The sequence below is a fragment of the Colletotrichum scovillei genome (genome assembly GCF_011075155.1).
Source record: "Colletotrichum scovillei strain TJNH1 chromosome Unknown Contig00002, whole genome shotgun sequence".
Lineage (NCBI taxonomy): Eukaryota > Fungi > Ascomycota > Sordariomycetes > Glomerellales > Glomerellaceae > Colletotrichum > Colletotrichum scovillei.
Window position 1 is genome coordinate 2,955,042 of NW_023336260.1, and position 14,466 is coordinate 2,969,507.

A 14,466-nucleotide genomic window follows, 5' to 3' on the forward strand; every position below is an offset into this window, starting at 1 on the left:
TGGAGAGGTTTGGTACAGCCAAAAAAAGAATACATATTGTACAACTAGATCCGAAAGTCTCTTCTACTGTACACTACGGATTGAATCTTTCCTCCCGAGCCTTTTTTTGGTTGCAACTACCTCGTTATACATGGAGAAAGCAATATCTCCTATTCGAATGTGACCCGTTGAAGACTTTTGAGCTCAATAACTTGGAAAAGTAAATCATCTGTTCCCAGAACTTAAGCTTGCAACTTCCTGACAGCCTGCTGCTCAGCAGCATCGACAACCTTCATCTCCTTATCCTGCACCTTTTGCAGCTCCTTGTCGGCCCTCCGCTTGAGATCCGGCACGATGCTCTTCTCCTTCTCCCACTTTGCGTGCAACTTCTTCCTCTTCTCCGTCGCGACGCGCATCTTGTCCCGCCACGCCTGCGCGGCGTCCTTTGCGCGGCGCACGACGACCTCCTTGTTTGTCGCCTCGACCTTGAGCACGAGCTCGAGCTCGTTGTCCGGGTCGCGCTGCGGCTGCTGGTTGAAGTCGGGCGAGGCCTGGACGGCGGCCATGACGGGCTTGACGTAGTCCTTGTCGTGCAGCAGGAGGCTGACGGTGCGCCCTCCGGGGCGGGGCACGATCTCGGCGAGCTCGCGGAGGGGGTAGGTCGTCGGGTCCTTGCGGTCGGGTTGGATGGCGAGGGCGCCGATGGCGTCGGGGGAGAAGCGGTCGCCGGATTGGAGTTTTTTGAGGATCTCGGTGTGGTGGGAGGAGAGGGAGGCGAAGCGGGAGGCGACGTCGGCGAAGTTGAGGGGGTCGGTCGGGTCTGGTTTCGGGTGCTTTGAGCCCGGGAGGTCGTCTGTGTCGGCTTCGTCTGCGGTGTGGGAGGTGCGGGAGACGACGGCGGGAGAGTCGGCTGTTGGGTATTTGGGCTCGTTCTTCTTCTTCTTTTGGAGGGTTGTTGAGTGGGAGAAGGGACGTATCGCCGCGGCGGTGGTATTGTTTTGCGGGCGGAGGGTTGAGGATATCATCAGGCGAGCTGCGAGCGGTGCCTGGATTGCGCTGCTGCTTCCGGTCAATTGAAGTCGCCTGGGTTGAGCTGGCGGGGGAGATCACCTTTGAGAAGCTGGTAGGATGCCATTGGCACCCCTGAGGAGCGCATTGGGGGCTCTGAGTCCTCGCATGGTGTCTTTGTGGGTTGATGTGTGTGTTGTGTTACTGACTGACAGTTGGAAGCTCTGGCAATTTTGAAGCGCTGGATGTGACGTACGGAGCTCGCAAGGCGGACTCGGCTCCACTCTCTGACGAACTTGAGCACACGCATGGCCCGAAACCTCAACAACAAGCATCCGGTCGATTGGCCCAGCGGTTTAAGGCATCTGCTTTACACGCAGAGGATCGCAGGTTCGATCCCTGCATCGATCATCAGCTTCAACTTTTGCATTTTTGAGATTCATTGGGAATGATTCTAAGGCGCAGAGACATGTTTCGTTGTCACATTTACTCTTGTAGACCAGAAACAAGACATGGGCGAGGATGCAGTGAGGTGCACTTGAAGCTCAACCTTTTTTTGCATTGACTTTGCATGTACTGCCGGTAACTTTGGAGCTTGGAGCGGGAAGCTGCCAACCCGTTTAGACGCATTGTACCTACGAATACACCTACCCCAAGACCCCCCAAAGTCCTCTGAGGTAGGTAGCTAGAGTCGCGCTTTTTCACAAGCACGCGACGTCAGTGGGAGGCTCAACCTTTCAACTATCACTTACTCCATCCAAACACCCTATACCCGCCAAAATGGAGATCGAGGTCGACGAAGATCTCTTGCGGACGGTCGCGACAGGCGGCGAAATGGACTAGTAAGTAAACTTGCTGTCAACTCTACCCATCTCCTGCTTAGCTGCTAATTGCATGGCGCATCAGCGGTCTATGGCCCGCCCTGTCGCAAGGAATCATCTCGAGGCTAGATAAGGTACGTCCGCCCCCAGGTCTGGCTTCGACCGCTCCCACCATCGTACATCTATGAAAGACGAAATCTTCTCGGTAGGGCGCGCTCACCAGTTCGCATCGCGAATGTCTAGATCGCCCACAATGCATTCCCTATTCCGAACCTACCCACCCCTCCTCAACCCATTAACGCGCCAGGCCAACAACCACGACTACTCTCGCCGCTCCCCTCGTCCTCCATCGATCCCGCCAGCAGCCAGCCGTCATCACAGGACGCCGACAAGGAGAATAGCCAGCCTAAAGATGCCTCGTCATCCAAGGCTACGGTCGAAAGCGCTACTGATACCGACGCAGCTGTCGCCGACGCACCCCCGTCCACCGCCTCGGGATCGCTCCCCGCACAGATTGAAGCCATGCTGAACGAGATCAACACTGTCTTGGCCAGCTTCCCGAAATACCCGCCGCACACGATCCAGCGCCTTGCTGAGCTCGTCCTCGAGCCGCGCCGCCATTACCGCCACCTGGCATCGTACCTCCATGCCGTCGACCGCGTCGTTCATGTAACCAGCGGCGCAAACACCTACCCTCTTCCGCCAGCCATACCCGACATGTCTACCATGACACTGCTCTCCAATGGCAGCGCAAACGGCCAGGAGATCAACAACCCGGCGGCTTCGGTCGCCTGGAGCAACTCGACCAACTCAGTCGCCTCAACCGTCGGCACAGACGAAGCGCTTGGCGGCGCTCTACTAACCCCGATCCCGTGGCTCACACGCCGACCAAGCCCCGGCTCATCCTCGCCAGCCTCTTCAAATGGTGGTGGACCGGCCGAGATTCGTACCGAGTCAACGGAGACCATTGATGGCCCTAATGGCGTCGGAAGTATCGAGACCGTCAGCGTCAGTGTCAACGGCATACCGTCTATGGGCGCCAGCAGCAGCCGCGCGATAACACAAGGTGAGTTACTGCGACAAGAGCAGGAGCAGGGCGTCGTTCCAGTCAACCAACTCGTGCGACAAGCAGAAGAAGCACAACACGCCGCCGCCCTACGAAGCGGGGACGGCGGCAGAGCCAGTAGCCCCGAGACGCAGCAGCAGGATGATGAGCAGCAGGACGCTGCCGGTGCTGCTGCCGCTGCTGAAGACGAGAACGAGGCGCCGCACGCTCGCGGTCCCGAGGAGATTGGTGTTGGCGACCTCGGCCCGCAGAGCGAGACGACGAGCTTTGTGGGCGGTGGACCCGGTCTTGACATGCAGGGCATTGATGTTGAGGCTGCGGTGGGCAGGAAAGCCGCCACCCCTCCTCCCGAGGACGTCAAGGAGGGTGATGCCGCGACGGAAGATGGGACGACTACGGATGCGGTTGTCGATGACGCGGCATCCGACACGAGTATCACGTCGCATCCTAAGCGTGATGCGGACGAGGAGCTCGATGGTCTGGCGAGCAAGAAGGTCAAGGAGCACGAAGGCGACATCGCGGGCGAAGCAACGGATGCTACAATCTCTACCTCGCCCAAGGAAGACGACACCAAGGAGGAGGATGTGAAAGAGGCCGAGCCTAAGGCCGAGGAGGGCAAAGATGAAGAGACTGAGGCCAAGAAGAATGACGCGGCGGACGAGGCTACTGCTGCAGAGGCGGCGGCGGCAGCGGCAGCGAAAGCGAAGGACGCGGAGATGGCTGCCAAAGCAGGAGGCGCTTAGGAGGGGACGGAATGGGGTCTTTCGCCCAATGAGTGAGTTGTGTTGCGGATGATTATATGATACCAAGAAACCGTCTTCACCAAAAGCCTACGTGATCGTTTGTCGTTCGTTTGATTTGAGATTTGAAGCATCGTCATGAGTTTGGCGTCGAGCTGGCGCGTTAATATCGACATGTGATGAAATCAAAGTCAGACATGAACAATTGGGCGAGAAAGATAGGAGAGGTGGCATCACAAAAAGCACAAGTGAGTGGAACAATACTCTCAACCATATCGTTGCCGACTCTAGTGGCAAGGTAGTATTCGTGTAGCTCTCTGACTACATGGGCGAAGAAAACAAAGCAGTAGACAACCGTAGACCTCCCAAACGCCATGCGCTATTCCATGGTCCATGATGAAGCAGCCCCGGAATCCCATACCTTTCCCGTATAAACGCCTTATGAACAGACATATTTCATTACAAGACTCTAGTGATACTCTCCTTCGTAATGACACTGTTCTGCTTGTCGTCTCGCCGGACCCGGAAGAAGCTGTCGCAGAAGTCGCTGCAGCGCATGTGTCGCAAAAACTCCTCGTCGTGCGTGATGACGATGAGCTGGAAGTTGCTCTGCGCCTGGCGTGCCTTGATGATGGCGTGGAGGCTCTCGGCGAGGCTCTTGATGTTGTCCTTATCGAGATTGGTCGTCGGCTCGTCGAGGGCGATGAGGCCGCAGTTGACGCCGAAACTCTCGGCGAGGGCGAGGCGGATAATAATGCTGGCGAGCACCTTTTGACCCGCTGAACAGCGACCGCGCATGTCCATCTCGGTGTCCTGCTTGACCATGCAGACGCGATAGTTGTACGAGCGGCGGCCCGTCGTCGCATTCTCGTTGTCGGAACGGATGAGGATGGTGTCAATATCGGTACCCTGGTACGTGCTCTGCCACAACTCGCCGGCGATGCGGTTGATCTCCTCCATCTTGAGGCTGTGGTACCGCATGATAGCCGTGTCCAGCGCCGAAATGTAACGGCCCAAGTCCTCAATGGCAGCTTTGGTTGTCTCAACCTTGATGTGCGACTCACGATACTTTCTGGAAGAGTTCTTGTACTCTTGTTGCCACTCTTCCAGGAGTCGCTCAAGTTCCTCGTCTTTTGTCTTCATCTGCCCCATGATAGAGCCACGGTCGGCGACCAGTCGGTTGTGGCGGTTCTCCAGGTGCTTTGCTTCGGAGATCAGCGACTTGTAATCCTCGTCAGCGTCACGAGACTCCAGCTCTGCAATGTCTCGGCGGAGGATGTCGAGCTGCTGCAGGTTCTGGCGGTACTTCAGGTTATTGCTGATATTTTGCTTCTTGCGATCACCGTTATCAATGTCCTGCTTCAACTTGTTCGTCCGCACGGTCAAGTCTGAAATCTCCTTCTCCAGGCCAGCAATCGACTTCTCGAGACTAGCGATAGCACGCTGGTTTGCTGCCAGGTTGGAAGGGCCGCCCCGGTCAATGTACTCCTGAATATCACTCTCGACCATCTTGAACTCAGTGACGGAGTCGGCAACCTTGTCGCGCTCCTCGGCAACAGACTGTTCCTTGCCACGGCCGCGTTGCAAAGTTTCGTCCCGGACTGATCTGGCCTCGGCGATCTCCGGCTCGATAGATTCTAGCTCCTGGTCGGCGGTGCTGATCAAGTCTCGTTGGTGGGCCTGATCCTCCTTTAAAGTCTGGATCTGGTTCAGGAAGTCCTTTTTGCGTTCAAGCTGGTTCAAGGCCTTGCTCAACTTATTCCGAAGCTCGCTCTTCTCCAGCTCGAGAGAGTTCACCTGGTCCCTCATCCGCTGCCAATCCGTCGTCGTCTTTGAGATCTTACCCTTTATCGTTCGAATCTGTTCGTTGCATGAAGCCTGAAGCTCGTGGATCTCATCAGCGCTCCTGCTGACGTTGCCAGACGATTGCTGAGACATGATTCTGTCAACCTGCGCTTCGGAGTCCTTGATGTCCTTCAAAACTTGTGTGATGTTGATGACAGTCTTGTTGAGAGACTCAATGTCGTTCAGTTTGCCTTCCTCGGTGCTGACAGCGGCGTCATGCTCCTCGAGCTGCCGGCCCAAAGTTTCACACTCCGCTTCGAAAGAGGCAACCTCTTCCTTTAGAGGAGGCAGCTCCGACATCAGCCTCTGGTATGTTTCGTACTGCGTCTTCACTTTCCGCAGCGAGCCAAGGAGGGCGTTAGAGTTGGCGAGATCTTCCTCTGCCTTTTCCTTCTTGTTGGGATCAAGAAACTTGATCAACTTGTCTGAGAAGCGAGACTTGGAGACGTTAGACTTGTCATCAAAGTTGCGGTCGCAGAGCCGGCATTTGTTCTTGTCTTGCAGGGTCTTTTGGCAGCCGCGGTAGTAATCTGCCAAAGCATCAAGAAGGCTGATATCAGTGGTGTACGTCTCCACGTCTTCCTCATGCATCTTGACTTCTTCTTCATAGTCCTCAATTGTTGCACCGTCTCGAACCGCCTGCAAAGCGCCAACGACCGCAGCCCGACAACGTTGTGCTTCATCGGTCTTTCTTGAACCAATGTCTTTAGCGCTCTTAAGTCTGAAGTCGACCTTCTGTTGCTTGTCCCGCGCAGTATCCCGTTTCTGACGAGCTTCAGAAACAACCTTGTTCTGGCGCTTCACGGCATCGTGGAACTGGGCCTCGAGAGTGTCGGTCTGCCAAGTAGTGCCGATATGCGTGTCTAGCTTGGGCTTCCATGTGGTGGCTAGGGTCTCCAGTTTTCGCTTGCGATCTGCCAGCTCTTTCTTTCTCAAATCCAGCTGTGCCCGCTCCGAGGCAAGTCTTGTGCACTCAATCAATTCGCGTCCAAGTTTTTCCGTCTCGCTTTCGAGTTGCCACAGCTTCTCGTTTTCCGACTTGAGCTGAGTATCGTAGTCGGCACTACTCAAGGACTCCTGAGCCTTCTTCAATCTGCCTTCGACATCCTCGAATTGGCTGTCTAAAATGGCCTTGGCGCCCTCGTCGATGTCCAGACGATTAATGTCCATTTGCAAGACATTGATCCGCTTCTCAATGGCACCCATTCGTTGCTTGGCGAAGACACGATTTTGCGTCGTGGTTGCCTTCCGGCCCTCCAGCTCCGTAATAACCTTGGTCGCCTCGTCTAGCTCACTCGCGTTCTCCTTTTGTAGACGTTCGAGATCCCGCTTCTTCTCAGCTAGTAGCTTCTGGATGCGCTCGTTGAACGCCTTGATCTGACTGTCCTTCAAGTCGCCATCGTAGCCGCGGAAACCGTGAAGTTCTGCTGCATCTCGGACCAATTGCATACGGGACTGAAGTTGCCGTTCATACTTGTCCTTGTCAGATTGGTGTTTTCCCTGCTCGGCGAGCTTCGCTGAATGTTCCCGACGAGACTGTGTGAGATCCCTTTGCAGCTCCGAATACTGGGCCTTGTTCTGCTCTGATTCTTCTTGGTACCGAGACATGCGCTCTTCGTACTGTGCAAGTGCATTCTCCAGGTATTCGTCGGTCTCGGGAAGCTCTTCAAGGGTCATCTTGATATCCGCGATGGATCCTTCGCGGTAGCTCAGTTGATCTCTCTTGAACTTGAGGTCATTGACGATGCTCAAATAGCTGTTGGCCTGCTCGTGCTTCTCGCGGATCTGGTCCTGAAGCTCCTCCATCTCCTCTGTGAGGGCATTGCACTTGTCCCTGGAGCTCTCGATATCGTTCTGCAATGCCATAGATCGCTTCTCGGCACGGTCGCCCTTCTCCTTGTTGATTCGGTCTTGTTCCTCAAAGATCTTGAGTTTGGCAAGTTCTTCGCCCTGCTTCTTTCTGAGAACCTTTAGGTTGTCAATGGCTTTGGTGTATCGCATCGCTTCGAAGATCTGGTCGAACTGCTTCTTCAGGGCCGAAGGCTCACTCATGGGCCAGAGAGATTCGTCCTGATGGCAGAAGATGACGTAGTCGAGGATTGCTCTGGAAACGCCCAATTCTCTCGGGATGAATTCATCCATCTGGGCGACCCGGGATGAAATGACGGTACGTTCGCCATGGTTGTTGTACACTAGTGATCCCTCGAGAGTCTTGAGCGATCGAGTGGTTTTCTTGATGGTTAACTGAAGGCTTCGTGTCGCAACGCATTTGTGGCTGCTAGTCGATGTGAACGCAAGCTTGACTTGGGCCAAGACTTCCTTCTCGCCGCAGAGCTGCAACATGTTAGCCTCACTAGGTGAATTGGGCGGAAGTATAAGGCACAAACCTTGGGGTCATGGACGAAAGCACCGCCTTTGCTGTTCGGAGGTTGCTCGCCGGTGGTCGCATACTTGAGACACTCGATAATAGTCGTCTTACCCGAGCCGTTGTAACCGACGATGAGGGTCAAGGGAGTGTAGAAGGAAATCGTCTCCCTGCTGCCACCAAAAGAGCGAATGCCCTGGATGGATAGCTTGTCAATTTTAGACATGGTGACTTGGGGCCAATGCCATGCGATGAGGTGGGATTGGGCTGATCAACGAGGCGCGGTTCAAGAAGACGTTGACACGAAAGTTTGGGCCCAATAGGAGAGTTTCGCAAGAAAGGCAGGCCTTTTTGTCTTCTCGTATGGGAGGTTGCTCCTGGGGGTGGCTCGTCGTCGCCGTCCAGGCTCCAATGAGGTCGGCACAGAGGCGGATAGGTGCCTTGAGTGGGATGCAGGATGTAGGGGACGTGCACCAAGGAGGACGCGCCTTCCCGGCAGCCAGGCACGCGTTGATGGAGGTGCGAAAAAGCGTGACCTCGCATACATGTTTATGTAAGCCGCTGTTGACTTGAGGTAAGGTACGGATACTCAGTCAAGCAATAAACGCTACAGAATGCTCTAGGTATCCGACGGCAATATCGTTACTGACTGATCCTCAGCACCGTCGCTCTCCTCAGATAAGGTACCCTACCTATAGTATGCGAGGTTCGATATAGGTACAGCGATTTGGGTACCTGGAAACGCCCCGAATATTACGGGAATACTAGATACAGCAAATTCAGAGTTGAGATGAAACCCATCTTTTGAATATTCCATCTCTTGTGTGTGCGCACCCTGGTAAGATAAGGTAGGGAGAGCAATTCGAAGTGGGGTGGGTTTCTGAGAGTCTTCACACAGCTCGAGCTACCTTAGGCACTTCCTCGGCTGGGGCGCTAATTAATAAGATCGGACTACTTTGGGAGAGCTCCTAACTTACCTAGGTGCCAGGTAGAGACGGTGCATGCACAACGTCATCGAGACAACTTGGGCTTATTCCTTTGTCAGAAGATGTTCGTACTGGCCATGAATGCTCGCAATATCCGTATGGAGACACATGTTTGGTAGGCATATTGGAAGGGTTTCTCCTTCAACTGCTTGTGAAACGGCATGTTTTTCGAGGCATTTTGCGCAACTGATGCTGTTGCTGCATTACATCACTGGATACCCTGCATCAAAAGGACAGGTACTATCAAGCAGGGTTCAGTTCTAAGGTAGTTTAGCAGATTCCGTCGAATATCTGATGGAGTTTTGTAATGTTACAATGCGAATACGCCATATCCATAGTCTTTTCTGGTGGATTGCAGGGAACATTACTCGAGTCAAGGCCTAGAGCGATCGAACAAGCAGCAAGTTGGAGTAAGCGCAGCATGCCCGCTCAACAAGAAGTCTTCAGAAGAAAAGTTTAGAAGAAGGTTGTGCGTATTGGGCAAGCATTCCGGACCTGACGCTCTGACTTTGGTCCTCAGCAGTCCTGATTTTCGTCTGGTTGACGGGACGGAGGGTGAATGACGACTACTGACATGCTGTAGTTTCCAGGTTCTCTACGGATAGTGGTTCCGGTACCATTTGACTTGGGCTGATGCTTTACTCAAGAGACAACCGCCAAGTGCCAGCCACAGTTCACTCGCGAGTTGTGAGGCGCAAGACCTGAGGCGTGAGACAGATAGCGGATACTTTATGGTTCGATGCCAAACAAGCCACGAGCCCACGACGTCCAGTCCTAGTTAGGTACTGTCCAACTCCAAGCCAGCCCCACTGAGTGGTCGGGCAAGCCTTTGACCGCTCAAATTGCTGTGCAAGACGGGGTCACAAATGGCTCTAGGTCGGGGCATTTGCTCCGGACAGCGCTATCCCAGTTGACAAGTTGGTCGACCCGTCGGGATGGGCTAGGAGCAGTGAGGGGATTATCGTTGTGCTGAGTTCTCAGGGCATCAGCCTTGGAACTACTTTTGATGGAGCTGGCTGCTGGGCATGGGCCGTGCATGCCGAACGCATGACCTATGGTGCCCAAGGCATACAGTAAGGCAAGGTGAGGAAACGTCAGGTAGATGATGCCATGTCTTTATCTGCTTGCCATGTGTTGCTATACACTAAGGTCTGGCTAGCGAGCAAGGTGAGGTGGTACGGCTTTCCATGAGATACTCCCGTACCTACCTACTTACCTAGTACTTAAGTAGGTAGGTAGGTATCGGATGGGACATGGAGAGTTTTCGGTGGGGTTTAAAGGATGGAGGTCTGGAATTGGGAGGGGGGATCTATAGAAGTGCACACACAGTAGGTAGGTACGGAGAATGGCATGGAGTGAGGTAATGTGCCAGAGGGGAGGGGAAGAGGGTGAAGTTGGAGGCAACTCATTGGGTGGAGAGAAACTGGGAAGTACCTCAGTCTCAGTGAACAGAGGCCCGGCGCCCAATGTGAATGGCCAAGTGACCCAACCCAATGCAAGGAAGGCAGGGTCGGGTGCGATGATGAAGTACCTGCCTTCCTTAAGGTAGGTACGGAGTACGTACTTGCCCGCCCTGTGTCTGCGACGGTGGAGGGGTGCAGCGGACCATCATCGGTGCAGTTAAAGACGGGATGCTTGAGGTGAAGGGGGGGGAAAAGTCCATGGCCAGAATTGCCATGTGCTCCGTTTCCATTTTGCAGTTTCCCATCCTTTTTTCCCACCTCATCTCAGGTCCCTGCTTCTTCCATTGCTTCTTGCACCTGCTGCTTCCGCTACCTTACCTACCGCTGCCGCTTCCGCTTCCCTTTTTTTCACCCGTATCCGTACCTTACCTTACCTTACTTTACGGAGCTCAGTTCCTCATGTGCGGGCTCGCAGCTCTGCACCTTCTGCATCCCAGCTCAAGGTAGCCATTCTGTCCCAGCCAAATTTTTGGATGGTGACGACTTGACCTTATTTTCTCTCTCCTTTCCTGCACAGCACTTTCGTGTGCCTCACACCTTCACGTCTCAACCTTTTTTTTTCCCTTTCATCTTTTCTCCCCCATTCACAGCGTCTCCTCATCCATTCCCTCTCATCCCATTTCACTCCCCCACCGTTCCGACGCAGCTTCTGATCTTCCCTCGCGACCTTGCATCGCTGGCCAGGCCAGGCCGCGCCTCGACTCGACCTCATTCTATGACCCGCGTGCCAACCTGACGGAACCCAATCCAACCCTCGCAAAGCGTCTCACAGCAGCCAAGACAAGGACCGTAGCCACGGGCTTTCCCTCTCTCTTTCTACTACGTACTGTCCATCTCACCGCTGTACTCACTCCCGCTTGATCTGGCCTTCCATCTCGGCCCTCGACTCACTCATCCACGCACTCAGCTCACTCACTCACTCGACAACTGGCTCCGTGTACTACTAGGTACTGCTGCCGCTACCGAACCCTCGCTTCCTTTTGCACCGCTGCGAACCAGACAGGCATAGTTAGCCTCTGTACCGATACTCATTCGCAGCTGCAAACCCATCTGGCCCTTTTTATTAATTGATACGAGACCCCGTCGCTTGGAAACATTTCACAGAGAAACATACCAACACCACCACCATCCCCGTCGACCTTATCTGGGTGCCCTCCGCTTTTTCTCTCTCTCTCTATTCCTCGTTCTGTTGCATCCGCCGCACGCACTCTGACGTCGTCTACGAATCCCATTCTTTGGCACTCTTTCCGACAAAAGAGACAAATAGACGTTCTGACCAAATAGACATGCAAGGCTAAGCCCACTACTCGATGCACAAAGCCCCGTACCAGCTTGCGCCCTACATTCTATCTTGATCTATTTGGGTCCTAGGCCTCTCCGGATCACCAGTTCCTACTCCCCGCACCTGCTCATACCCATACGACGGCCCCCGCGACTTAGACCAACGAGCTCACTCTCTCGCGCTTTCACAGCTCACCGTTGTTGCACACCCAGTAAGCTGCTGCTGGTTGTACCTGGCATTGGCCCCAGTTCGAACCTGGTCCTCGCTCCAGCCACAGGCGCAAGCAACCATCTTATCGCAGTTTGAGTTGCCAACACACGCACGAGACGGTACATACCTTACGAATAGACCCAGCCGATTTACAGTACCTACCGCCGTACATTGGCCGCGAGGTGAACGGGACCGCGTTCTGCTCCCCCCGGGCACACTTCCCGTGCATCGGTATCAAGTCAGCCCCCTCAAATCGCCAATGCCTTTGTTAGAAGCCGTCAGGGCCAGTATCGGAACAGTACCGCAACCATGTCCCACGGACCACCTCAGCCTCCAACCAATTTTCTTGGCTTTGGGCCCCAAGATGCCTATTCCGCCTTTGAAGCTGTTCGTCCCGCCCGCTTTCCTAACCATGCTCCTCCTCCTGATCTGATAACTCACTTTCTTCCCCTCGACCGCCTCGCTTACCTCTCCTCTCTGTCACCCTTCCCGACCTCCGACCCGCCAGACCCCCCCGGCGCATTGTTTTGAGAAGCCACCCCCATAACTACAATTCGCTACAGACCGCTCCCAACAACGCGCTGACGCAATGCAGATGGCGGAAGCCGACCCCAACATCATGTCGTCTCTCCTGGACTCGACAGTCTACGGAAGCTTTGATGCCATGTCCATGAGCGTCGACAACCCTAACGACGAGAACGCCATGTCTACCTTCAACTTTGTCGGCAATACACCAATGCCCGACGGCCTCCCCGACGATACCCCTTCCATGAATAACAATTACTCCAACAATGGCGACGATGCCTCCAGCGTAGTTGGTGGGGGCCCCATGCCCTCGAGCGGCTTCAATTCGCAGGCTTTGCAGCAGGCCGGCAGCACCCTCACCGAATTCACAAAGAGGCGCAACTGGCCTGCGAAGGTCGTCGAAGAGCTTAAAGACTTCCTCCAGATACTCGACGCCAATGGTCGCATACGTTTCGTCTCCCCGAGCATTCTAAATCTTACGGGCTACACCGCCGACGAAATCCTCGACACGTTCCTCAAGGAACTCGTCCACCCCGACGACCAGGGCGTCTACGTCGCCGAGCTAAACGAGTCTATAGCATCAGGAAACCCGCTACGCTTGTTTTTCAGGCTAAAGAAGAAGGATGGCAAATACGCCATTTTTGAGTCTGTTGGTCACGCCCACATTGCCGCATCCAAGTTTGCGCCGAACCCGCACAATCAAACGCCATTTTGCCAAGCCGTCTTCATGATGTCGCGCCCGTATCCAACAAAAAATGCCGGCCTACTGGACTCATTCCTGGAACACAAGATTGAGAACGAACGTTTGAGGAGGCGCATTGCTGAGCTGCGCAAGGAGGAAGAGATGGAGAATGAAGAATCACAGAGGCAGTGGCTCCAGAGCCAGGAAGGCAGGTCGGACGTAACACCATCGGAAACCACAATGACATCCGCCCCGAGCGCCATATCTCGGGCCGGTGACGGAGGCGACAGGTCATCGGCCCTCAACGTTGCGCTTACACGCGAAGCACTGGAGGGTGTTGCGGGGAGCCGCCCAGACTCACTAAAGGACAAGATGGCTAGATATGAAGGGAACTCACACACTGATACCATTGAGATGTTGACCGGACTGAGATACATCGAGGGCGAGAGGAGCCGCGGCATCACAACAGGAAACGCGAGTCCGACCTTGATCAAGGGAGACGCGGGCATTGCGATTCCACAGGACCGGGACCCTCGGACAGGTGACAAGAAGAAGAAGCTCAAGACTTCGGAGGAATATGTCTGCACGGATTGTGGTAAGCTCCAACTTGGATGCGGTTCGCAGGCTGCTCGGTATGGCAAGATGCATGCAGCACACCGGCTAACGATGATGATCTGAATAGGTACCCTGGATTCTCCGGAATGGCGCAAAGGCCCAAGTGGACCGAAAACATTATGCAACGCGTGTGGCCTTAGATGGGCCAAGAAGGAAAAGAAGAATCGACATGGTAACAACAACGCTCATCACTCAGGATCGTTGCAAGTCGAGCATGGCGGAGGTTAAGTTTTAATGAGTCACCACTGGCGCATTGGTCGGCAAGTGCCCACGAGGGCTGCCCTGGGCGTGGTCATTCCACATGCACCGGAGTTGGCGTCTGGAAGACGGCATGGCGCAGGATATCAACTTTGACGGACATGCAGCTGTTTGCCATGTTTCCAGCTTTGTTATTTCACAGCAATCAAGATACCTGAAGACGATTAGGTCATGGGAAGGAGGAAGGTCGTAGTTTTGGCAAGAGCAGTTTCCAACAGCAGAATCTATTCCGAGCCATGTTGCTTCAACTGACGGGGTGATCATCCGGTCAGGCGAGTCAGATGCAGTTGATGTCCGTAGCGGCTCGGGCGGGACCTACCCGGACGTGCGGTCCTGTTTATCGCAGTTCGGCCGGCGGTCAAGATTCGACCCCAGTACCGGCTAAGAGGTGTAGCCTGGCTATCGGCGGGCGGCAGGCATCGCATCGTGCCTGGCGTTCCGAAGCGGATCAGCGTTTGGCATGGACTGGTTACCTCGGCCACAGCTTGCCTCTCCAGGTTCTTCTCGCGGCAGAGGCGTACGGCTGAATACAGGCTGCCAGGCTCGGGATCTGGGTCGATTGCAGAGTATTACATCCGTTCCAGACCTGGATTCGCCTTCGTTCACGCGTCCATGGCCATA

The 14,466-nt window shown here is 54.6% G+C and overlaps 4 protein-coding genes across 4 annotated transcripts; 2 read left to right on the plus strand and 2 right to left on the minus strand.

Moving 5' to 3' along the window:
* Positions 1-221: 221 nt before the first annotated feature.
* On the minus strand, positions 222-1,157 carry HER10_EVM0012099 (ribosomal recycling factor; the record flags this gene model as incomplete). The annotated part of the gene is made up of 2 exons (XM_035481502.1): positions 222-1,035; positions 1,090-1,157. 2 exons carry the CDS (start codon positions 1,155-1,157, stop codon positions 222-224), a joined length of 882 nt encoding a protein of 293 aa, XP_035337763.1.
* Positions 1,158-1,702: 545 nt separating this feature from the next.
* On the plus strand, positions 1,703-4,091 carry HER10_EVM0012506 (uncharacterized protein). Its single transcript, XM_035481900.1, has 3 exons — positions 1,703-1,829; positions 1,894-1,942; positions 2,052-4,091. The coding sequence occupies exons 1-3, from the start codon at positions 1,768-1,770 to the stop codon at positions 3,615-3,617; spliced, it is 1,677 nt and encodes a 558-aa protein (XP_035337799.1). The 5' UTR covers positions 1,703-1,767; the 3' UTR covers positions 3,618-4,091.
* On the minus strand, positions 4,074-8,124 carry HER10_EVM0007155 (uncharacterized protein; the record flags this gene model as incomplete). The annotated part of the gene is made up of 2 exons (XM_035476721.1): positions 7,847-8,124; positions 4,074-7,793 (listed from the first exon to the last, which is right to left on the minus strand). The coding sequence occupies exons 1-2, from the start codon at positions 8,048-8,050 to the stop codon at positions 4,074-4,076; spliced, it is 3,924 nt and encodes a 1,307-aa protein (XP_035337336.1). The 5' UTR covers positions 8,051-8,124.
* A 2,379-nt stretch (positions 8,125-10,503) lies between these two features.
* Positions 10,504-14,143, plus strand: HER10_EVM0010036 (GATA zinc finger). The gene is made up of 3 exons (XM_035479506.1): positions 10,504-12,152; positions 12,361-13,567; positions 13,655-14,143. Exons 1-3 carry the CDS (start codon positions 12,075-12,077, stop codon positions 13,813-13,815), a joined length of 1,446 nt encoding a protein of 481 aa, XP_035337596.1. The 5' UTR covers positions 10,504-12,074; the 3' UTR covers positions 13,816-14,143.
* Positions 14,144-14,466: the final 323 nt, after the last annotated feature.

Coding starts and splice junctions, on each gene's coding strand:
- HER10_EVM0012506 (XM_035481900.1), top strand. CDS start 1,768: ATGGAGATCGAGGTCGACGAAGATCTCTTGCGGACGGTCGCGACAGGC. Junction 1,830..1,893: donor ACAGGCGGCGAAATGGACTA/GTAAGTAAACTT, acceptor ATGGCGCATCAG/CGGTCTATGGCCCGCCCTGT. Junction 1,943..2,051: donor TCATCTCGAGGCTAGATAAG/GTACGTCCGCCC, acceptor GCGAATGTCTAG/ATCGCCCACAATGCATTCCC.
- HER10_EVM0010036 (XM_035479506.1), top strand. CDS start 12,075: ATGTCCCACGGACCACCTCAGCCTCCAACCAATTTTCTTGGCTTTGGG. Junction 12,153..12,360: donor CCTATTCCGCCTTTGAAGCT/GTTCGTCCCGCC, acceptor GACGCAATGCAG/ATGGCGGAAGCCGACCCCAA. Junction 13,568..13,654: donor ATATGTCTGCACGGATTGTG/GTAAGCTCCAAC, acceptor TGATCTGAATAG/GTACCCTGGATTCTCCGGAA.